We start from the raw sequence: 24315 nt of genomic DNA, 5'->3' as shown, positions 1-24315 counted from the left end.
TGACTGAGGACATAGTGATACCACACTCAAGTTCAAGAGAGGCCTGGACAATAATATATGTTATAATCATTATTAACTTCAAAAGGGTTGTTGATCCAGGGATTATTCCGGTTGCCAGATTGGAGTCAGAAAGGCATTTTTTCCCCTTTAATGGTGAAAATTGGCTTCTACTTCATTGAGTTTTTTTTGTCTTCCTCTGGATCAACATTGGGGGTTAATAGGTTGAACTGTATGGATATGTCTTTTTTCGGCCTTACATACTAGGTTACTGCACACATATGACCAGATTCTGTTCCACTAGCACTATGGTGGCACCTTAGTAAAAGAAATTCTGAAAACAGAATCCCTTTCATTTTCATAGTTGCTTTAACAAAACAGATGCTGAACTCTGATTGGTTGCACTGAGGAACACATTCAGGACTTCACCACACTAGCTTTCATATATAAATGGTTCATACCAAAATGGTAAGTTCTGTATGTAGGATTATACATGAAAATAAACCAGATTGTGAAATTATGCTTCTTGACCAGTGTTTTCTTAGTAGTCAGGACATTACAGGCAGCGAGTAACTAAAGTCTTCAAACTAACCGCACCACTTTCTGCCATACCAAGTTTCATTTGAAGAGATGCATCTTGTCCACATGATGTAACTTTTTGGGGAATGATAATTGAAAACCATATTTTTTTGTCTAAAAAGTGGATAGATTCAAGAAGGTGGGGAGAACATGCCAGGGCATGTTAATAACTTCAACTTGATGATAGAACACACAACTGCTGCCAATTAAAGAAGAACCGCGTTCTTACACTCTCATGAAAACTGCTAAAATGGATAATGTGAATGAAGCTTTGCAGTTGGTGTTAGATATAAAGACACCCTGAAACTCCAAAGTAACCACACTGGGGAAAGGCATGTATAAAATGGATGGTTATACAAAATCTAAGCATGGCTACTCACATGTGAATATTAGTGTAATCTGTCCAGACTCTGCTTGGTAACAGTTGGTAAATATGAATTGAATATACTAGAACATATCCCCATCTAGTATCTACTACCTAGTGAGAACCCTCGAGGCAGACATTGTTTGTAGTTTAAAAAAGAATAAGTGACAGCCATTTTACAGTTTGACAGTGTAATAGATTTTATGACTGACTGAGTACAGATTCCTCTTATATGGCTTGCATCTTGTACCCTGCATATTACAGTTATCACATTTATTGATATCTGTAGCATAAATTTGACAAATGAATAAATACTGTTTTTTTGTGTGTGCTGTGCAAACTGAACAAAATTCAGCAAACCACTCAGGTATTTAAAGTTAGTAAGTCTAAGGATTTAGCCTGTAGTGCTTTGTGGTCAGGGCCATAGGATTGATGTCAGTCAGGCAAAACCATCACATTATGTAGAGTTCCCTGTTTCTATCATAAATATCTCAATAAGACAATTATTTTTGATATGCTATATTAGGACATAAAGGTGTCACAGAAGGGCGCAGGCAGGGCATGTGCCAGAGTGTAATTAGGACACGGGACGGAGACACCAACCAGGCCCACATTCACAGTGTCTGAGAAGGAGTCCACAAACAGCGAAGGTCAACAGTAACATTACAAGAGCTGATCATTGCAGCAGCAACCCGTCACACAGAGTGCCACTGCCAACAGCAATCAGCTGACAGAGGTGTTCTGTGTGCTGGGCAGTTGCACAGCCATTTACTGTTGCTGCAGGAAGCAGTGGCACTTTTTAAAGAACTTTTCCAAAAATATCTCTTCGCAGAGGCAGGAAAAGTAGTAAGTTGTTTAAATTTCCTGGTAGGTCAACTCCAAAATGATTTCCCTGCGGATTTTGCTGTGGACCTGCCACAGATTTTAACCCTTGTATTTCAAGAGTTGAAATCCACAGCATAAATAGGCATGCTGTGGATTTAGATCCGCAGTGCTTTTCAAAAATGTTGTGGATTCGTTGCGGAAATTTTTCGCTCCATGTGAAGGAGATCTTTTAAATCTCTTTCATGTGGCTTGTACTGTAAATGCTGCAGAATTTCCGTAGCATTGATGCCATGTATGACAGCAGCCTAGGAATGATCAATGATTAAGCAAATATATTTTACAATTTCTTACCAAAGGGGGGGGATGCACACAGTACTTTTATTAAAAACACTGGTCCGCACTTATTAATGTTTTTTGGAAGTATTTTCTCAATTGCCATGTGTTTTTGGGTCAGTGGAGTTTTTGCAAATGCAGCAGACTGTAGATTTAGCACTTTGGAAACACATGAAATTCATAGCATTTGACAAGCCCTAAAAAAATGCCACGACAAAAGTGTGTGTGTGTGAAGGAAGCATAACTATGCATAATAGAAGTAAGCTCACAAATACACTAACCTGTTTGGTTATAAGTTGATGTGCCAATTTGTAATTCTTCAACTGCTTTGTCCAAAGCAATTGTTGGTCCTCATTATTTTCCATTAAGTCAGCTGAAAGAATCAAGCTCTGAGCCAATGTTAAGCATGCCACAGGAGACATGAAACACTTTCCTTGTAGCAAGTGGATGATATTCTGTTAAAATAGACAAAAGAGCTATTTAAATTGAATAGTTGTGTTCAAAAGTTGTCTCTTATAGAGCATGCTGTTTATGAGACTGCCGGACTTATAGTATAAAATGTCACAAAATAATACCAGATATCGGCCTACTGGACATAGACGGATACAATATATTGAGTAATCATTAATGAACAGAAACATGGATTTTACCAGCAAAAGAAACACAAAGAATGAGTAGTTTAAAGGAAAGGCCCACTTTTGCAACCAACTGTATTCTTTAAATGCAATTAAAATAAAAGATTAAGCATATTTACAAGTATTCTATATCCATATCCTATTGTCCTATGTTTATAGCTCCTTCTATGTATCTCCATAGTTATAGACAACACTGTGCAGCCCAATCCTGCAGTTATACTTCCATCTATCTGTCCTATAATTGTGAATAACAGACATTTATACGTAAGCAAGAAGTAGAGGACAGATTGATAGTAATATGCCTGCAGGATTACACAGCACACAGTTTGTTTGTAGTCTTTTAGGCCTCCATAAGCGCTCTAGACACAAAAAGATAAGAGTCTTTAATTAAGATTTAACTTGGAAACTTGCTTCATTTTTCATTTTCCTTGGGGCTCTTACCCACTGGCGATAGGTTTTCTTGCAATGCGAGAGTGAGTGAAAACACATGGTTATGAAACCAATAATTTTCAATGGTTTAATTGTCATCTGCGATGTGTTCACTCAAGCCTTGCTGCGATACAAAAAAGCTGCAATATCACCCATTGTTTGCAATGGGGCCGGGGCACCACTGAAATCAATGGGAAAAGATCGGGCAACAGCCTTGGAATCCCCCATAGCGACGATTTTCTCAGACCTATATCGCACTCCCCGTGTAAATACAGCCTCAATGAGATCGATCACATTCATCCTGGAAGCAGGAAAAATTGAACCCATGACACAAGTGTGAACAGAGCCTTTAATGTAACTTTATTGAGGAGTCTATCGGACAAATAATCGCTCAACAGAGCAAATTCAAATTATCGCCATTCAGTGCAAACATGGCACCGACAGGGTGACAAACAAGTTGCACGTTGCTTCATTTCAGTTTACCAAAAAAAATTGTCACTAGTTGATCAAAAGTCATCTGATCTAAAGTTACAGTTGTTACTATTTGAACAACTTGCAAACAAATCTGCATGGAGATCCCCTCTATGAACACTGTGTTACCAAACAATCATCACTCTGTGTAAAAGCAAACAAACAACTGTGGTTTGTATGCTTCAACAACTTTTCAGAGCAACTATATGAATGATAGTAGAATGGTAGTTGCTCCATATAAAGGAACCTTTGGGCTGGGTTCACACAAGCACTTCTTTTTTCCATTGGTCAGCTCCATCATAGGAGCCGATGAATTAAAATAACAAACATGCTGGATTCGTCTAGACTGAATAGTGCCTGACGGACCCCATTGACTATAATGGGGTCCATTGGGTCTCTATCATGAGCATGCTGTGTAGAGATGAGCGAGCACCCAAATGCTCGAGTCCACGTTATTCGAGTTGAGCTTTTCGTAAAATTCGAGAGCTCTACTCGAGTAACGAACCACATTGACTACAATGGGAGACGCGAGTGTTTTTGTATGTGGGATGCCGGGTGCCGAGCTCTTTCTCTCTCTCTGGGGCGGGGTCGAACACGGCTTGATGCTCTTTCGAGTAACGAGCACCATCGAGTACGCTAATACTCAAACGAGCATCAAGCTGCGCAGAGTACGTTCGCTCAACTCTAATGCTGTGGTATTTGGTCTGGGATTTTGTGCCTGATCTGCATCGAAGGCTTCAGACCGAGTCTCCGAAGTAGATGTGAACACAGCCCTACATATCAGAGTAGTCTGAGTAATACCATGATTTTTCAGTTCTTCCTCTACTCACATATTATATTACTGTTATAGTCTGCAATCTCTGGCTTTCCTGCTGTTATAAAACCACAAGTCCCAGCTTTCTGTGTCAACTGCATACCACTGCTTTGTAAGGATGACCTTTATTTGTTTTCAGAGACCCCTATTGGAAGTACCTACGGCTGTTTGATATAAATCACATTTCAAGAAGGATAATGTATCATATGGAAACAATATTCACTAAAATCACATAAAACTGAAATAATAACTACAACCTCAAAAAATGCTTGTTTGTATATTCTGCAGGTTGGCTGTGTTGGTATAGTATATCTCAAGAGTATATTAAATAGGTTTACTATGATCATGCAAAAATCCAGACTCATAACAATACTCGCCTAGTATTAGCAGGAGGGCAAGATCGTCTATCAGTCTTCAGGCATAATACAGACTATAAATAAAACCTGCTCGACTCTCAGTTCTTTATGCAGAGAAATGAGACACTTCTATCAAAGTCAATGCTAATGTATTTTACTGCACATACAACTTTCCAGTGATTTTCCATATTCTTCTAGGGCTAAAATACAGCATCCTATTATAACAATTTGGATATGATTACAACGTTCCATATAGGAAATTTATCTCAAATTATTTAAAATTTAACAAAGTTCATAGTTGACTTCTGCAGAGAGTTCACTATAAGAAATGTTATGTACTCATAAATGAAATAATCTGCCAAAACCTGATTGCCTTAGTAAAATATAAAATAATGTTTGCATTTAGGTAGTGGTAGGTGACTGCAGCTGCTTCTTTGTGTTTGTTGGCTTTTGCATTACAGTCACAGCAGATTTTACCTGCCTATTTAGTTCCTTTTGTTAGGAGGTAATGATTAACTTTTGCATTGTACATTTAGGGGTAGTGACTACCTCCTTCTTGTTTCTGTCCTCCTTCCAACTTTCCAAGGCTATTATTAACCCCTTCATGATCGGGGGTGTTTTGGGTCTTCATGCTCAGAGCAAAATTTCACTTTTTGGAATACTGCATTCTAAAGCTACTTTTTTTTAGATCCTTAGTCTACCCCAAAATATTGTGGGTATATTTTCAGGACAAATGAGACTTCCTTATTTTTTAATATTGGAGTGGATCTTTATTTTGTAGGTCTTTTTTTAGGCAAAAATGATCAGAAAAAAGAAAAATATGCAGGTTTTTCTGCGTCCTACCTGTGTTTCAGGGACTTGCTGATTGTGGTGTTCGAGCAGCATAGGATGAGCCAAACTCACAGCCTTTGATCCCAGGGCCATTAGCAGGATCTGAATTAATCAGGTCCCAAGGTTGCCACCCAGATCAGAGGCTTAGTTACAGTCATAGCTGGAACCCCGTGAAGCTGGAAGCCAGTTCATTTTTTAGGCTTAGGCCTAAGTTGTTGTTAGCCGTTTAGTCATTCACGACTCTCGGTGACCCTAAAGGCGAGTTCCATCCATGTTTTTTGATTTTGCAATTTTGCACTGCTTCTTTCAGTTATTTGATATCCATGCCAGAATCAGCTTTGATAGTATCAGAGAGGTAGGCTAATCCACTACTATACAGATACACTGTGTAGTGTAGGTACACATGTGAATGAGGTCGCTTTGTCATGGCATGTAGGCTCATGCAGTTAGAGCAAAATTTATAAGTATAGTAAATGTAGCAGTAAAAAATACTGCATATCTGCAAATATTGATGTGCCCATAGGGTGATGTAGTGTCATTGTATTTGTGAGCTTTTGCACTGTAGTTACAGCAGATTTACATCAGCCCATTTCATTTTGTTAGAAGGTGTCAACTAAGTCCCAGTTCACAACATGCTTGAGAGCTACATCAGAGGTAAATGTCGTGAGGACTGCTGATGTACAACTCTGACGGTAGGCTGCAATGTATCCTACAGCACAGGCATAAAATAAGACAGGGGCGTAACTATAGGGGATGCAGGGGATGCGATTGCACCCGGGCCCAGGACCCTTAGGGGGCTCTTAAGGCCTCTCTTCTCCATATAGGGAGCCTAGTAGTATGAAAAAAGCATTATAGTTGGGGCCCTGTTACAGATTTTGCATTGGTGCCCAGAAGCTTCAAGTTATGCTTCTGCAATAAGATACAAAACTGCAGCAGACTCTGCTATCAGGGACAATGTAAATGATTGAAACTTCTATACAATATCTATCACAACATGTCCCAGACTAGCGCTGTGGCACAGGAGCCCTGCATTGGCATCACTTCTCTACGTGACCACAAGAATACAACCTGTCCTTTCCAGATGATATACTGAGCTTCTTTTTCCAATGACAAGTGCCTCGGCTTCTTTCGCCTCTTCTCTAGTTCCATCTTGTTTCTCCATAGTCCACCAAGGCACAATACACGTGGTGTAGTCGCTGGTTGCACTGGCTGACATTTCTACACAGGAGCAAGGCATTCTGGACTATGTAGTTTTCACTAGCTGAACAATGCAAAGTGAAGAGAGAATTTCTGCCAGAGAATCGCGTGGCATAAACTACTGGTAGAACGTTATGCAGTTGGGGAGTGAAGTTTTCTAACATTGCAGTAAAGTTGGGCAGCCAGTCCAACCCTTCCCCTTTGGATACAGGAACACCCAATATTCTTTCTGCTTCTTTTCCCTAATCTTTATCTGTACTGATCATTTATTGGAAGGGGTGACACCAGAACTCAGTATAAGAGCTGCCACCTCTTCTCCACTGCCACTTAAAAAGAAGCCGGAGTCCTTAGTCATTGGGTTCAGAGAGCTTCCCCCAGGCATGGTCCAGTGACAAAACTATCAGATACATCACGGGAGCTGCCAGATGGATGCATTTTAATGGAGTCCTAGGACAGATGCCATAAAGTAGCATGTGTCATCCAAAGGCTACTATGGTATAAGTTAAATGTATACTTTATGTTACTGGATACCATAGTATGAAATAGCATAGTCTACCACGTTATTCCATACCTTTTTTATGTTTCAAACATAAAACCATACTAAAATGGTCGAACACCTCTGAAATGTGTTGCATTATACTTATGTGGCCTAAATAAATATTAAATTCCATTTATCCATGGTGGCTGGACTTTCAATGGTGTTCACAAACTGACATATTGAACTTGGTTATTGATGATATAACCTGGAAGCGGATAGTTGATTAGGCCACTACCCCCTAACCCAAGTAAGTTCATATCGGCTTTTGCACCATGTATTCTGATATTGTGCTACAAACCTTTAACGCTGGTTGTTTTTTCTATTTTATTTTGGTAGTATGTTTGTCATATACCAACATTAGCACAGGTTCTTGGGTTTACTGGCACTCTCATGGCAGATGTTATTTGGACTGGGGTGGTAGCCACCTGTAAATTATCCTTTTAAAGTCCCAGAGGAACCTCAGGTGTGACAGTGAACCCTGAGTGAGTATCACTCGACTGCCAGGTGAGTCCCCATTTATATTATCTGAAATTTTTTAGATTCACTTAATTCTGGGTGCTTTTCATATTTTTATTTTTGGATTTTGTGTATTAATTTTTTATGTAGTATTCTGACGTATACTGGGAAGACAAAAGGACACACTTTTGGCCTCCTATGGACACGTTTAGCGTGTACATCGGGATTTTTTCTGCATACAAGCTAAATGTAGAAGAAAAACGTGATGTGAACAGGGCCTAGCTATTCTTGTAATAATGGACTTGCTTTTAAACACTGCTGCATAATTGAGGCTGTTTAAGCTCCTACATATACCATATGGCAGAGAAGCCACCTGTACTGCCAGTAGGGTGCAGTAGGCGGGGGAGAGAATCATTTTCAGAAGGAATGTGGGAGGCGATTTGACTGAGTGCTGCAATGAAATTAGCAGTGAACTGAAAAATGCAGGTGCACAGAAACTCCCGTAGGATATAATCTTAAAAAATAAGGCTATTACAAGACTATGCTATCACCATTGTTCACTCAGTTGGACTGAACCCCATCACTAAAGTTTGTAGTCTTTATTTTATAACACTTCCGGAACACAATAGATATACAAGCAGATTTTCTGTGCAACAAATATGTAATGTACCTTCAGCATCATCTGAACGCCTTTCCTGGGATGTCCCTCTTGAATATCAAGCAAAGCTGCTTGCAACATGAACTGAGCCTGGGTCTCAGAATCATTGAACGTTTCTGCTTCTACAGCACCCTCAGTTATTAGAGCAGAACCGTCAAGCACATCCTGATCTAGAAATGTGATGTATAAAAACATTATCTTACCAAACTGGCAATCTTGTTTTGAAAACAATACATCTGTCAATACACAAGCAAACTGACAGTAAAGTATAATACTAATCGTAGAGAACTGTCAAGCACAATAGACAAGCAGTACAATGAGGAGGTTAGGCAGATCACGTAGCAACGAGGAAAGGAAGTCAGTGCTGTCAGACACATATATTTGTAAAGGTAGGAGTAGAAATCAGATGGAAAGAAAAAGTGATTCTATAAGAAACTATTACAAAAATATTCCAACTGCAAAGATACTCGTGTCAGGGAAGTGTGAGCTCAGTGAAAATGATCTAACATTCCCTACCTGGAATAGCTACAGTATAGATGAGAAATGTCTACACCTGCCACAAAATCTAGGAGAAGGTCTGTAGAACAAATCAAAAACTAATGTGTATAACCCATGAAAGATTAAGGCTGGATTCACACATTTTGCAGCATTTTTCATTGCGTATTTAACCCCTTAACGACAGCCCTATCACACCATCTTTCTACCACAGCATTTAAAAAAAAATTGCAGTGCTGTGCATGTTGCAAACCCAATGCATACGGCTATTACTAACAGCCTAGTCACCATGTAGTGATTGAATACTGATAATGGTGTTGTCCGTTCAAAACCACGTTCAATGCTGACCGCGTCATCTACAGTGGATATAAAAAGTCTACACACCTCTTTTAAAATGCCATGTTTGTATCATGTTAGAAAATCTGATAAGGAGGAAGCATTTCAGATTTATTTCCATCTTCAATGCGACCCAATGTGATTCCATTGAAAAAAAAAACCTGAAATCTTTCAGGGTGGAAAATGTAAAAATAACTTAATGTGGTTGCATAAATATTCACACCCTAAAACTAATATTTTGTTGATGTACCCTTTGACTGCATGGCAGCATTCAGTCTTTTTGGGTAGGTGTTTATCAGAATGGTTCATCTTGACTTGGCAATCTTTGCCCACTCTTACTTGCAAAAGCGCTTCAAATCTGTCAGGGTATCTCGTGTGTAGCGCCCTCTTCAGATCAACCCACAAATTTTCTATTGGATTACGGTCTGGGCTTTGGCTGGGCCATTACAAAACTTTGATCTTTTTCCAGGGAAGCCATTATTTGTTGATTTGGAGGTATGCTTTGAGTCATCTTGCAAAAAGGTGAAATTCAACTTTTAGCTTTTCAGCAGGTTTTGTGCCAAATCGACTGATATTTGGAAATGATCAAAATTCCCTTGACTAAAGCCCGAGATCTAGCAGCAGAAAAACAGCCCCAAAGCATAATGCTGCCTCCACCATCTGTGGGTATGGTGTTCTTTTGGTGATACAAAGTGTTGGCTCTTATGTCAAACATAACATTTGGGATTGATGCCAAAAAGTTTAACCTTGGTCTAGTCAGACCATAACACGTTCTCTTTTGGCAGACTTGATGTAGGTTTTGGCAAAACATAGCCAGCCTTGGATGTTTTTGTTAGAAATAGCTTCCATTTTGCCACCCAACCCCACAGCCCAGACATATGAAAAATATCGGAGATGGTTGTCACATGCACTACACAACCAGTACTTGCCAGAAACTCCTGCAACTCCTTTAATGTAGCTGTAGGCCTCTTGGCAGCCACTCAGACCAATTTTCTTCTGGTCTGTTCATCAATTTTTGAGAGACGTCTAGTTCTTGGTAATATCACTGTTTTACCAAATGTAATCTACTTCCTGATGATACCTTCACTATGTTTTGACTAATACCTTTCAACAATCAGATCCTTTGATATGTTGTAAGCTCATTATGGACCAAGACTTTTGCTGAAAAATGTAACTAATGGCCAATTTACATGCAAAGATCTTTTAAATGACTGAAAGACTGAAAGATTTTGCGATCTATTTGCATTGTGTTAAAGGCCATTCTCATCTTCATTTGCATGTAAAAGGGCCTGCAGGAGCTTTTTGCAGAGCCTAGCCTGTGATTAATCACATGCCCAGCTGTGCACACAGCTGCATTGTTCTCTTTGCGGCTGCCAGCAGATTACAATGTTATCTGCCAACTCCTATGGAGTTAACAGCGTGTGGTCTATTAAGAAATACTTTATCTCACACTAGCTGAACAATGGATTTTAAGTTCACTTTAAAACCATTGTTCAAGGGAAAACTGCACTGCCTGTGTTTACATGTAACGATTATCACTCTTTTTCGGTCTTTGAATGAATTTTGAGCGATAATTGTTAAGTGTAAATGGGCCTTAAGAAACTGTCAGGAAAATCCCACTAGAAGAGCTGAACTTTATATGGAGTATATCAGAATCGCTGTAAATAATGGCAGCCGTGTACTGGCTACTAGTTATCATGAGTTTACATGTGATTGGCTAATTGTGAACACAACCACATCCCAAAATATAAGAGGGGGTTCACACACAACCACATTATTTTAGATTTGTTTTTCAGTGGAATTGTACAGACAATGGGTCATACTAAAGGTGAAAATTAATTTGAAATGACTCATCTTTGTCCAAATTTTTTAACATGACAAAAACCTGTCATATTAACAGGGGTGTGTAGACTTTCTATATCCACTGTATCTATTCATAGTCTCCTTAGTCTTTTCTGGACTATATGACACTTGTCAACCATCTGTGCAATGACACATTTCATTCGTTATATTAAGCAATGCTGTGGCTCAGTGGGATGTAATGATTAGATATTGCCAAACTGGTGTAGAACGAAAAACCATAGAATTAATTGCACCAAACAGCCAGTTTTAATGGCTTGTGTTCTGTTCAGATAAAATCCACTGTTCATTTAGCTACTACAATAGAAATAAATGTCTATAAATGTCCATACCATGAAGTGTTATACCACGTATCTGCTCTATAAGAGTGGAAACAAATGCAAGTCGACATCTTAACCACATGTTTATGCTGAGACGCTCTCTGGCTTCAGATTCGCTTGGATGAATGGAAACTGCTTCTTCATCATTTTGGTGTTTGATCTTAAAGTGAAGTAAAGTTGTTAAGTTATGGCAGTATACATACAAACTGCTATTTAAAAATAGCAAAATGTAGATTAGGCTTATACATAAAAAAATACAATGCATAAAAAAATATTGTGAAATTATAATAAACACTAGAAGCAGGTTAAAGGCACGGGTAAGATATGGCATGTAAGCTGAATGCACTTCAGTTAATGTGAATGATTAGCATAAGTGACAACTGAGGGCGGTTTGGGATGGCCGTAGCCACAACTACGCTTGCCGCTACGGAGCGTAGTTGCGCCTGACCACATTTTTTTGCCGGCCATTCAAACTCCGTGCCATAGCACATGAATTTGGATGCCTTATCTTCTACATGCGGGAAAGATGGGGCAAATACTTTTTTTTTTCCTCACGCATACCATTAATGGGCGAGAATCCCACTAGTTGCAAAGAAACCACTGAAATCCACTGAAATCACTGGTTTGGTTTTGTTCCCTTATGTGGCGTGATTATCATGTCCGCATAAGGGGAGAAAAACACATTAGTCTAAATAAGCCCTAAACCACTGAAATGGCATTCAGCAACCTTGTAAAGTCTGTGCAGCTCTCCTAACTAGGCTCCACACTATGATCTTGTACAATAGACAGGGAAATAGAGTACAGAATGAGATTCTGTATTCTTGGAAAGTCAATGCATTTGCTATTGAATACCAAGATGGTATTTTTTTTCGTGTAGGAAGCCTTTGTTCTCATACACAATTATTAAATTAAATACAGCTATGAGAGATCTACAAACAATCATATAAGGATATATAGAATATAGATATATAGAATAATACACATTTGATTAAATATAAGAACATATAAAAGGTTGTACATCTGCGAGAAGAGAAAAAAGTTTTGTTTTGCGTTATCTGTAGTGCTATGTTGGAAATATGTTCGCTATTATAAGGTATACTGTACTATTAAAACTACTTCTGGCTACATGATATGTTTCTATTGATTAATATATCTGCTGCCATGCTCATACAGTACACCTGGAGTGGAATAGTTATCAGTAAATTTGCAAAATTATTTAACACACTAACTGCTACTTTAACATATTTGCCTTAAAAAAAAAATAAGTTGGGAATTAAAATAAAAATCAGTCTAATGTATACATTGTTGCTTCCAAAAGCCACTGCCTCCAGGTTATTCTCTATTAGGTCTCATTCACATGGGTGTAAGCGTTTTTCCGTCAGTGAATATGCAGCGTATTCATGGACTAAAAATCCCTTATTCCCTGCGTATTTATAGGCTTCCTTGCAATTTTTCTGTGTGCGGAAGCACTGCATATTTACACACACCAAAAAAAAATGCAAGAAAGCCCATTCATTTCTTGCACAAATGCGCAGTGAATACACATTTGTACAGTCCCATTCACTTTAATAGCCTATTTCAGTGAGTAATATGCACCAAAATAGGCCATGCTGTGATCGAAAATCGCATGAAAAATACACACATGTGAATAAACCCATTGAAATCAGTTGGTTTTATTTACTGCGTATTACGTGCGTAAAAAATATATACGTAGTATGTGAATGAAGCCTTATAGGTAGGCATGTGTTGTATAAGCCTCTTATACATTATCTACAATGCTGTTGTATTCTTTCTGAAAAACAAATACGAGGACTTGTAGAAAAAAGATGTGTCCATCTACCTGTATCATTTGTTTCACTGGCTATTCATTTTCTTGATCTAATTGCATGTTCTGCCTCTGCACATTTCCAACTCTACTGGTATGCCTATACTCGTTACTTCTCTACTTGCCTCTGTCACATTTCCATCTCTATTGGTTTTTCTGCTGCCCAATTCTCCCATTTGTATGGTGTGTGTACACATCACTCATAGTAAAGAACTGTTTCATATGGTAGACTACAAACAGCTCGAATACATAGATATTACTACAGTACAGCTACAAATTTGGTGCCTTAGTAACCTTTAGTGATGAAGTATAGAAGCAATATGTGTGTTAAGAAAGATAAAAATAAGTATAGAAAAAAGGATATAAGTAATACAATTAGGCAGGGCTCACACGTCCATAAGTGTAAAACACTGCGGGGGTCCTGCAGCATTTTTGCAGCTGTGGAGCTGGCCGTGACCCTACGTACTGCTGTGTATCGCTGCGCAATTATGCTTTGCATGACCGCGTATTCATGAACTCTGTCTTTCACAGTACACCTGTTTTGGTTTTTTTTTCCATTTTCTGCAAATTATTTATTTTTGGGTACACGTATATATGCGCCCATAGAGAACAATGGGCTCTATCTCACTTATATATGCGGCAGAATGGAACAAGCTGCGTTCTTTTCTGCGTATTACACAATTCCGACACACTAATGTGATTGGAACTGTGTAAGGCAATGTGATTGATTGCCTGCGACTTACTGTGCAACACACTGGCGTACAGAGCCAGCGTAATACGTGGTAAACATACAGTTGTGTGAGCCCAGCCTTAATGAGGAAATGAAAATTGTGTTGAAGCAAGCCAGTTTTATTAGCACTTACTTCCAAGTCTATCTTATCAGGTTTAGTTTTCAGTGTGAATAGCCTGGCTTCCTGGAGCATCTTCAGTGCAGAAAATGACATAGCAATGCTGCAATGATTAAGAATAGTAATATTTATTGGTCATCTTATACATAGTATTACCTGTGTATGTAAAACAACTAAAAATAACATAATCAGAGTGAAAAGGCATGCATTATTGTGTCCATTATCTGATTTACGATTTATTCCGGTTCCTTCGATCTAACTAGTTTGAAGCGTAACAAAGTTCTATTTTACCACGACCAATCATATGACACTAGGCTTCCTCAGGCATGACTGTTGTGTCTTGTACAACACTTACCTTTCGGCAATGTGCTGCCTCTGCTGTGCTATTTTAGAAAGTTGAAGCTTTGCTTCTACTGCAATTTCCAAGTTGACTGCACTACAATCTGAAAGCTGATACCGGCAATTCATCTCTAAATCCTGAAGAATGCATTTCACCTTTCCCTCAGCTTCTTTCAATAAAATGTCCTAAATCAAGAGCAAAACAAACAACAAATAGAGGAGACAATAAAAATAAGAAGCACTTTGTCCAGGTTCCCAAAAACCCTGTTCACAAATGGATAGTAAGAAAACGAAAAAATATGGTCTTCACCAAGATATTACACTGAAAGGACATTAATGAGTGTGTGACATTTAAATGATTATCAGTAATGTAGCCAAGCAAATATCTTTTCCCCTGGAACCACTGCTCAGACAGACTCTGTAACTTGTGATGTGTCACACTTCTTAATACCATTATTACGCTCGGGCTCCATGTTGACAACTCTCTTTCCCATAGGGAAATAATGAAGATGCCACGTGAATTGTGATGTGAAGCAATATTACTGTGAATTATGAGTGACTCCACTTTTCCGTAGAGCCATATTTGACAATGTAATGTACTCAGTGTTCCATAAATGCTAAACCAATCCTGAACATACAGCGAACCTTTAATTCTGGTAGTGTAAGATCTTGCTTAGATGCAAGTTGTACAGGAGCATCACTTTCACCTTTGGATCCATTGTCTTCTGCAAAAAAAAAAGAATTATAATTAGAGATGAGCGAACGTACTCGTCCGAGCTTGATGCTCGGGCGAATATTAGCGTGTTCGGGATGCTCGTTACTCGTAACGAGTACCACGCGATGTTCGGGTTACTTTCACTTTAATCTCTGAGACGTTAGCGCGCTTTTCTGGCCAATTGAAAGACAGGGAAGGCATTACAACTTCCTCCTGTGTTGTTCCAGCCCTATACCACCCCCCAGCTGTGAGTGGCTGGGGAGATCAGATGTCACCTGAGTATAAAAATCGGCCCCTCCCGTGGCTCGCCTCAGATGCCTTGTGAGTTAGCTGAGGGAAAGTGCTGCTGCTGGTGCTGCTGTAGGGAGAGTGTTAGGAGTGAGTGTAGGCTTCAAGAACCCCAACGGTCCTTCTTAGGGCCACATCTACCCGTGTGCAGGCTGCTGTTAGCAGTGTATATATATTTTTTTTTTTTCAAAATCGGCTGTGCAGAGCATTGCACCCTGTATTAGGGACAGAAGTGGTGGTTAGGCAGGGAGAGTGTTAGGAGTGAGTGTAGGCTTCAAGAACCCCAACAGTCCTTTCTAGGGCCACATTTAACCGTGTGCAGTACTGTGCAGGCTGCTGTTAGCTGTGTTGCATTTTTTTTTTTTCTCAAAATCGGCTGTGCAGAGCATTGCACCCTGCATTAATACTACAGGGACAGAATTGATTAGGCAGGGCCAGAAGACATATATTATTCATTGAATAGACGCAGTGGGCCTTTCCTTTTAAAAAAAAGGGAAAAAAGTATATTTGGCCTGCCTCTGACAGTCCTCAGGGCTCTGGGTACGTGTGTGCTGCGTGGAGAACGTAAAAAAATCAGACGCAACCAGCTACGTTTTACAGCAGGCTTGCGCCACTTTCTTTCCTGCCTGTGAAATTCCTTGCTCAGCTGTAGTTAATAACTCTGCAACACTAAAGTTATGTGACACATTTGCAGGGGCACAACACAGTTATTAAACTTATTATTCATTGAATAGACGCAGTGGGCCTTTCTTTTTAAAAAAAAGGGAAAAAAGTATATTTGGCCTGCCTCTGACAGTCCTCAGGGCTCTGGGTACGTGTGTGCTGCGTGGAGAACGTAAAAAAATCAGACGCAACCAGCTACGTTTACAGCAGGCTTGCGCCACTTTCTTTCCTGCCTGTGAAATTCCTTGCTCAGCTGTAGTTAATAACTCTGCAACACTAAAGTTCTGTGACACATTTGCAGGGGCACAACACAGTTATTAAACTTATTATTCATTGAATAGACGCAGTGGGCCTTTCCTTTTAAAAAAAAAGGGAAAAAAGGATATTTGGCCTGCAGGCTTGCGCCAATTTATTTCCTGCCTGGGAAATCAAATCACTGGTAATACAGCATGCTGAGGGGTAGGGGTAGGCCTAGAGGACGTGGACGGAGGGCCAAGTGAGGGTGTGGGCACAGGCCAAACTCCTGATCCAGGTGTATCGCAGCCGACTGCTGCGCGATTAGGAGAGAGGCACGTTTCTGGCGTACCGACATTCATCGCACAATTCAAGGGTCCACGCAGGAGACCTTTATTAGAAAATGAGCAGTGTGAGCAGGTCCCGTCGTGGATGGCAGAAAGTGCTTCGAGCAACCTATCGTCCACCCACAGTTCTGCGCCGTCCACTGTTGCAAATCCGAATCCTCTGTCTGCTGCTCCTCCTTCCTCCCAGCCTCCTCACTCCACTACAATGACACATGCTCAGCAGCGGGAAGACTCCCAGGAACTGTTCTCGGGCCCCTGCTCAGATTGGGCAGCAGTGGTTCCTCTCCCACCAGAGGAGTTTATCGTCACTGATGCACAACCATTGCAAAGTTCCCGGGGTCCGGGGGATGAGGCTGGGGACTTCCGGCAACTGTCTCAAGACCTTTCAGTGGGTGAGGAGGACGATGACGATGAGACACAGTTGTCTTGCAGTCAGGTAGTAGTGAGGGCAGTAAGTCCGAGGGGGGAGCACACAGAGGATTCGGAGGAAGAGCAGCAGGACGATGAGGTGACTGACCCCACCTGGTGTGCAACGCCTACTCAGGACAGGTCTTCAGAGGGGGAGGCAAGGGCAGCAGCAGGGCAGGTTGCAAGAGGCAGTGCGGTGGCCAGGGGTAGAGGCAGGGCCAGACCGAATAATCCACCAACTGTTTCCCAAAGCGCACCCTCGCGCCATGCCACCCTGCAGAGGCCAAGGTGCTCTAAGGTCTGGCAGTTTTTCACAGAGCCGCCTGACGACCGACGAACAGTGGTGTGCAACCTTTGTCGCGCCAAGATCAGCCGGGGAGCCACCACCAACAGCCTCACCACCACCAGCATGCGCAGACATATGATGGCCAAGCACCCCACAAGGTGGGACGAAGGCCGTTCACCGCCTCCGGTTTGCACCGCTGCCTCTCCCCCTGTGCCCCAACCTGCCACTGAGATACAACCCCCCTCTCAGGACACAGGCACTACCGTCTCCTGGCCTGCACCCACACCCTCACCTCCGCTGTCCTCGGCCCCATCCACCAATGTCTGTCAGCGCACCGTCCAGCCGTCGCTAGCGCAACTGTTGGAGCGCAAGCGCAAGTACGCCGCCACGCACCCGCACGCTCAAGCGTTAACCGTCCACGTAGCCAAATTTATCAGCCTTGAGATGCTGCCGTATAGGGTTGTGGAAACGGAGTCCTTCAAAAGTATGATGGAGGCGGCGGCCCCGCGCTACTCAGTTCCCAGTCGCCACTACTTTTCCCGATGTGCCGTCCCAGCCCTGCACGACCACGTCTCCCACAACATTATACGCGCCCTCACCAACGCGGTTACTGCCAAGGTCCACTTAACAACGGACACGTGGACAAGCACAGGCGGGCAGGGCCACTACATCTCCCTGACGGCACATTGGGTGAATTTAGTGGAGGCTGGGACAGAGTCAGAGCCTGGGACCGCTCACGTCCTACCCACCCCCAGAATTGCGGGCCCCAGCTCGGTGGTGGTATCTGCGGCGGTGTATGCTTCCTTCACTAAAGCACCCTCCTCCTCCTCCTCCGCAACCTCTGTCTCGCAATCAAGATGTGTCAGCAGCAGCAGCACGTTGCCAGCAGTCGGTGTCTCGCGGCGTGGCAGCACAGCGGTGGGCAAGCGTCAGCAGGCCGTGCTGAAACTACTCAGCTTAGGAGATAAGAGGCACACGGCCCACGAACTGCTGCAGGGTCTGACAGAGCAGACCGACCGCTGGCTTGCGCCGCTGAGCCTCCAACCGGGCATGGTCGTGTGTGACAACGGCCGTAACCTGGTGGCGGCTCTGCAGCTCGGCAGCCTCACGCACGTGCCATGCCTGGCCCACGTCTTTAATTTGGTGGTTCAGCGCTTTCTGAAAAGCTACCCACGCTTGTCAGACCTGCTCGTAAAGGTGCGCCGGCTCTGCGCACATTTCCGCAAGTCCCACACGGACGCTGCCACCCTGCGCACCCTGCAACATCGCTTTAATCTGCCAGTGCACCGACTGCTGTGCGACGTGCCCACACGGTGGAACTCTACGCTCCACATGTTGGCCAGGCTCTATGAGCAGCATAGAGCTATAGTGGAATACCAACTCCAACATGGGCGGCGCAGTGGGAGTCAGCCTCCTCAATTATTTTCAGAAGAGTGGGCCTGGTTGGCAGACATCTGCCAGGTCCTTGGAAACTTTAAGCAGTCTACCCAGGTGGTGAGCGGCGATGCTGCAATCATTAGCGTCACCATTCCTCTGCTATGCATCTTGAGAAGTTCCCTGCAAAGCATAAAGGCAGATGCTTTGCGCTCGGAAACGGAGGCGGGGGAAGACAGTATGTCGCTGGATAGTCAGAGCACCCTCCTGTCTATATCTCAGCGCGTTCAGGAGGAGGAGGAGGAGCATGAGGAGGATGATGAGGAGGGGGAAGAGACAGCTTGGCCCACTGCTGACGGTACCCATGCTGCTTGCCTGTCATCCTTTCAGCGTGTATGGCCTGAGGAGGAGGAGGAGGAGGATCCTGAAAGTGATCTTCCTAGTGCGGACAGCCATGTGTTGCGTACAGGTACCCTGGCACACATGGCTGACTTCATGTTAGGATGCCTTTCTCGTGACCCTCGCGTTACACGCATTCTGGCCACTACGGAGTACTGGGTGTACACACTGCTCGAACCACGCTATAAGGAGAACCTTCCCACTCTCATTCCCGAAGAGGAAAGGGGTTCGAGAGTGTTGCTATACCACAGGACCCTTGCGGACAAGCTGATGGTAAAATTCCCATCCGACAGCGCTAGTGGCAGAAGGCGCAGTTCCGAGGGCCAGGTAGCAGGGGAGGTGCGGAGATCGAGCAGCATGTACAGCACAGGCAGTGCAACAGTCTTTAAGGGCCTGGACAGCTTTATGGCTCCCCAGCAAGACTGTGTCACCGCTCCCCAGTCAAGGCTGAGTCGGCAGGAGCACTGTAAAAGGATGGTGAGGGAGTACGTAGCCGATCGCACGACCGTCCTCCGTGACGCCTCTGCCACCTACAACTACTGGGTGTCGAAGCTGGACACGTGGCCTGAACTCGCGCTGTATGCCCTGGAGGTGCTTGCTTGTCCTGCGGCTAGCGTCTTGTCGGAGAGGGTGTTTAGTGCGGCTGGGGGAATCATCACAGATAAGCGTACCCGCCTGTCAACCGACAGTGCCGACAGGCTAACACTCATCAAGATGAACAAAGCCTGGATTTCCCCAGACTTCTCTTCTCCACCAGCGGACAGCAGCGATACCTAAGCAATACGTAGGCTGCACCCGCGGATGGAAGCATCGTTCTCTCTCACCATCCAAAACGGGGACATTTCTGCTTCATCAATCTGTGTATAATATTCCTCCTCCTCCTCCTGCTCCTCCTCCTGAAACCTCACGTAATCACGCTGAACGGGCAATTTTTCTTAGGGCCACAAGGCTCACTCATATAATTTTTCTAAAAATTTTTTTATACGTTTCAATGCTCTTAAAAGCGTTGGAACTTTAACTTGAACCAATTTTTCGTTAAACTGGGCTGCCTCCAGGCCTAGTTACCACTTAAGCCACATTAACCAAAGCGATTAATGGGTTTCACCTGCCATCTTGGTTGGGCATGGCCAATTTTTACTGAGGTACATTAGTACTGTTGGTACACCAATTTTTTTGGGCACTCACCTACAGTGTAATCATAGCAATTTCTATGTTCTTCGCCTGCACTCATGGTACAGAAAGGTGTGTGGGGTTGGCCTACACTTTAGCTACATAAATGTAACTTGGGCCTTGTCTATACTACAGCTACTGAAATGGAACGAAGACTGCGCTCCCACTATACTGCTGCTTCGGAATTGTTACTGGGGCCTGTCTTGAGTGCTACTATTACTGAAATGGAACGAAGATTGCGCTCCCACTATACTGCTGCTTCGGAATTGTTACTGGGGCCTGTCTTGAGTGCTACTATTACTGAAATGGAACTAATACTGTGCTCCCCCTATAATGCTACTAGATATGTTAGTGGGGCCTGTCCTAATGCTACGGCTGAAATGTTACTAATTATGGGCTCTGCCTATACCGCTGCTAATGGTATGTCTCTGGGGTGTGGAAACAGAGGCTTCCCAAAGACATGATGGTGGCGAGGCCATTTCCCACCAACGCTGTTACTGTTAAGGTGCATATAACCACAGACACGTGGAGAGGACACGTAGTGCCTCAAAAACATCCCCCGCCACGGCCCACTTAATCCTGGCCACATTCCGAAAACCAACAAAATAAAACCGCGCTACTAGGTCCGCAGTCACCACCACATTACCACCAACGCGGTTACTGTTAAGGTGCATATAACCACGGACACGTGGAGAGGACACGTAGTGCCTCAAAAACATCCCCCGCCACGGCCCACTTAATCCTGGCCACATTCCGAAAACCAACAAAATAAAACCACGCTACTAGGTCCGCAGTCACCACCACATTACCACCAACGCGGTTACTGTTAAGGTACATATTACCAGTCTGACTGGGGCATGCAGTGTGGGCCGAAGCCCACCTGCATTAAGCAAGACATTACTACCTCAGCTGTGTTGGGCAATGCAATGGGATATTTTTATGTACCGCCGGTGGGTTCCAGGGAGCCACCCATGCTGTAGGTGCACACGGAGTTTAACCTACATGTGTCCACTTGTAAAGAACCCCAGTCTGACTGGGGCATGCAGTGTGGGCCGAAGCCCACCTGCATTAAGCACGACATTACTACCTCAGCTGTGTTGGGCACTGCAATGGGATATTTTTATGTACCGCCGGTGGCTTCCTGGCACCCACCCATGCTGTGGGTCCACAGGGACTTCACAATAGGGAGTTGTACCTGCCTGTGTCTATGAATTAAAAAGCCCGGTCTGACTGGGGCATGCAGACACCTTGACAGAATGAATAGTGTGTGGCACATAGGTTCCCCATTGCTATGCCCACGTGTGCAGCTCCTGATGGCGGTGGCACAGGATTATATTTCTCATTGCTTCTGTACAGCATTGTGGGCTATCGCCCCACCCCTTTTAAAGAGGGTCGCTGCCTAGCCGTGCCAACCCTCTGCAGTGTGTGCCTGCAGTTCCTCCTCATGGCAGACGCACTTATAAATAGACATGAGGGTGGTGTGGCATGAGGGCAGCTGAAGGCTGCGCAGGGACAGTTTGGTGTGCGCTGTGGACACTGCGTCGTGCAGGGGGGAGGGGGGTTGGGCAGCATGTAACCCAGGAGAAGTGGCAGCAGAGTGTCATGCAGGCAGTGATTGTGCTTTGTTGTAGGTAGTGTGGTGCTTAGCTAAGGTATGCCATGCTAATGAGGGCTTTTCAGAAGTAAAAATTGTTGGGAGGGGGGGGCCCACTCTTGCCGGTATTGTGGCTTAATAGTGGGACCTGGGAACTTGAGATGCAGCCCAACACGTAGCCCCTCGCCTGCTCTATCCGTTGCTGTGTCGTTCCCATCACTTTCTTGAATTGCCCAGATTTTCACACATGGAAACCTTAGCGAGCATCGGCGAAATACAAAAATGCTTGGGTCGCCCATTGACTTCAATGGGGTTCGTTATTCGAAACGAACCCTCAAGCATCGCGAAAATTTCGTCCCGAGTAACGAGCACCCGAGCATTTTGGTGCTCGCTCATCTCTAATTATAATCAATTTTAGAATCTTAGTTATCTATTTCATAGAACAATATTCTCTTGCCCATGAAAGTTGTGACATTGGCACAATTTAATAGATGCACATAATTGTATGAAGGCTTCAGTGGCATTTGTACTGCAAAACGTCTAGTTCACACTATTTGGTAGGGAAGATGGATGATTGATTGATATAGGATTGGATGAGTATACACATACTAATCCCTTGAATGTAATTCATTTCCTATGTTGCCTATGTAATATTGTTTCTAAGGGCTCAGTCACATAAGTGTTTTTTTTGGACACCTATGTGTGCAAAAAAAAGGGCGTCTATTAGAACCATTGGTTTCCTATTGTGAGGAAATACTTGAACCTGCAATAGATATCTGTGCATCAGTAAGGTCCGTGCTGCGCGTAACATCATGTGATGTTACAGGGAGTCCCCTCATCACTGAACACTGACAGTGTTCAGTGATGAGGGGACTGCAGCGTGGACGAAAGAATTCCCTGCTACAGCTGTCACAGCTGTGGCAAAGGATCGTGATGTTCTCCCATTGCTTTCAACGGGGCCGTCGCTGCTGCCGCCCCATTGAAGGTAATGTTGTGCAGGCAACCCCACAGAGATTTTTGGGTAAGGGCTTGAAATATAAGCGTTTCCTTGAAAATAAGCCTTAGCTGAATTAAAACATAAAAAAAAAAATAATACATCACCTAGCATCGCCGTCGGGGCTCCAGCGCTTCTTCTCTCTGGCTCCTGGGCAGCGTTCTTCAGCATTTTCTTCTGGCCGGGGATTTAAAATCCCTGCCTCTGGGAAGCCCTGTCTCTGATTGGCGGAGCTTCAGTCACATGTATTTTTTTGATGCACATAGATGCGCAAAAAAAAAAATCTCATCTGACCGAGTCCTAATATTGTGAAATTCTTGTGATTATTGCTCATTTTCGTCGGCTTTAACGAATTTTGAGCGATAATCATTGCGTGTAAAAGAGCATTTAGAAAGAAAAACATATATTTAGAGATGAGCGAGCGTACTCGCTAAGGCAAATTACTCAGGCGAGTATTGCTATTTTCGAGTACCTGCCCACTCGTGCCAAAAGATTCGGGGGCTGGCGGGGGTGAGTGATGAGTTGTGGGAGTGAGCATGGGGGAGCGGGGGGAGAGAGAGATCTCCTCCCATTCCTCCCCGCACTATCCCCCCGAATCTTTTTGCACAAGTGGGCATGTACTTGAAAATGGCAATACTCGCTCGCGTAATTTGCCTTAGCGAGTATGCTCGCTCATCTCTACATATATTGCTTTAGAGTTGTAGAAATAACTAGAATCCAACACAAGGGAAGGCTCCTGTAGAGTAGGCAGCCTGTCATCCCAAATGATCCCCTTGCAAATAAGGGAGATGGATATTACCCAGAGGAGCGTGCGTGGTCATTTGAGTCTCCTCACTTAGTTTATAGTATATAGTTGCTCTAGAGAAAAGAGCGTTAAATGATCCCCTAAAATGCTAAGCAGTGAACACAGAATAGTACTCCTGGTTATTGTGCAGCACACATCGCTCATCTCTCTGCCTCTGTGACTGTTTTAGAGCTGTAAGGGACCTTTCACGTGGAATGGAATTACACCGCATGATGCAGCCAAATCCACAGCTGTGCAATTCCACAACAAAATTCGAAGGTCTAACTGCGGATTTTGATGTGGAATTGCACGCAGGTTTCAAGCCATTTTGAATTCTGCATCAAAATCCGCAGGTAGATTGTGGAATTTACCATGGCTTGTGGTGCATCCAAATAGTCATATATAAGCAGAAAATAGCTTGAGAATCCCCCGACATTCCTGTGTTTGCTAATTGATAGGAAATATATTATCACAAAGATTAGGGATGACAAGTTACCTTTAACGCTTTCCAATCTACTGTCTGATATCTAAAGACATTCTGATTGAAGGTTGT

At 43.2% G+C, this 24315-nt stretch overlaps 1 protein-coding gene across 1 annotated transcript in view; it reads right to left on the bottom strand.

Moving 5' to 3' along the window:
- Positions 1–24315, bottom strand: part of CFAP54 (cilia and flagella associated protein 54) — a 394557-nt gene that overhangs the window by 82321 nt on the left and 287921 nt on the right. The window contains exons 51-56 of the mRNA XM_066591462.1: positions 15152–15231; positions 14523–14692; positions 14183–14270; positions 11507–11654; positions 8496–8653; positions 2380–2553 (exon numbers count right to left, since the gene is read on the bottom strand). Coding sequence (XP_066447559.1) covers positions 2380–2553; positions 8496–8653; positions 11507–11654; positions 14183–14270; positions 14523–14692; positions 15152–15231 — 818 coding nt within the window. The remainder of the gene's footprint in view (positions 1–2379; positions 2554–8495; positions 8654–11506; positions 11655–14182; positions 14271–14522; positions 14693–15151; positions 15232–24315) is intronic.

The sequence above is a fragment of the Eleutherodactylus coqui genome, chromosome 2 (genome assembly GCF_035609145.1).
Source record: "Eleutherodactylus coqui strain aEleCoq1 chromosome 2, aEleCoq1.hap1, whole genome shotgun sequence".
NCBI classification, from domain to species: Eukaryota; Metazoa; Chordata; class Amphibia; order Anura; family Eleutherodactylidae; genus Eleutherodactylus; species Eleutherodactylus coqui.
The sequence above is the reverse complement of the archived record's forward strand: the minus strand, read 5'-3'. Positions and strand labels throughout refer to the sequence as shown.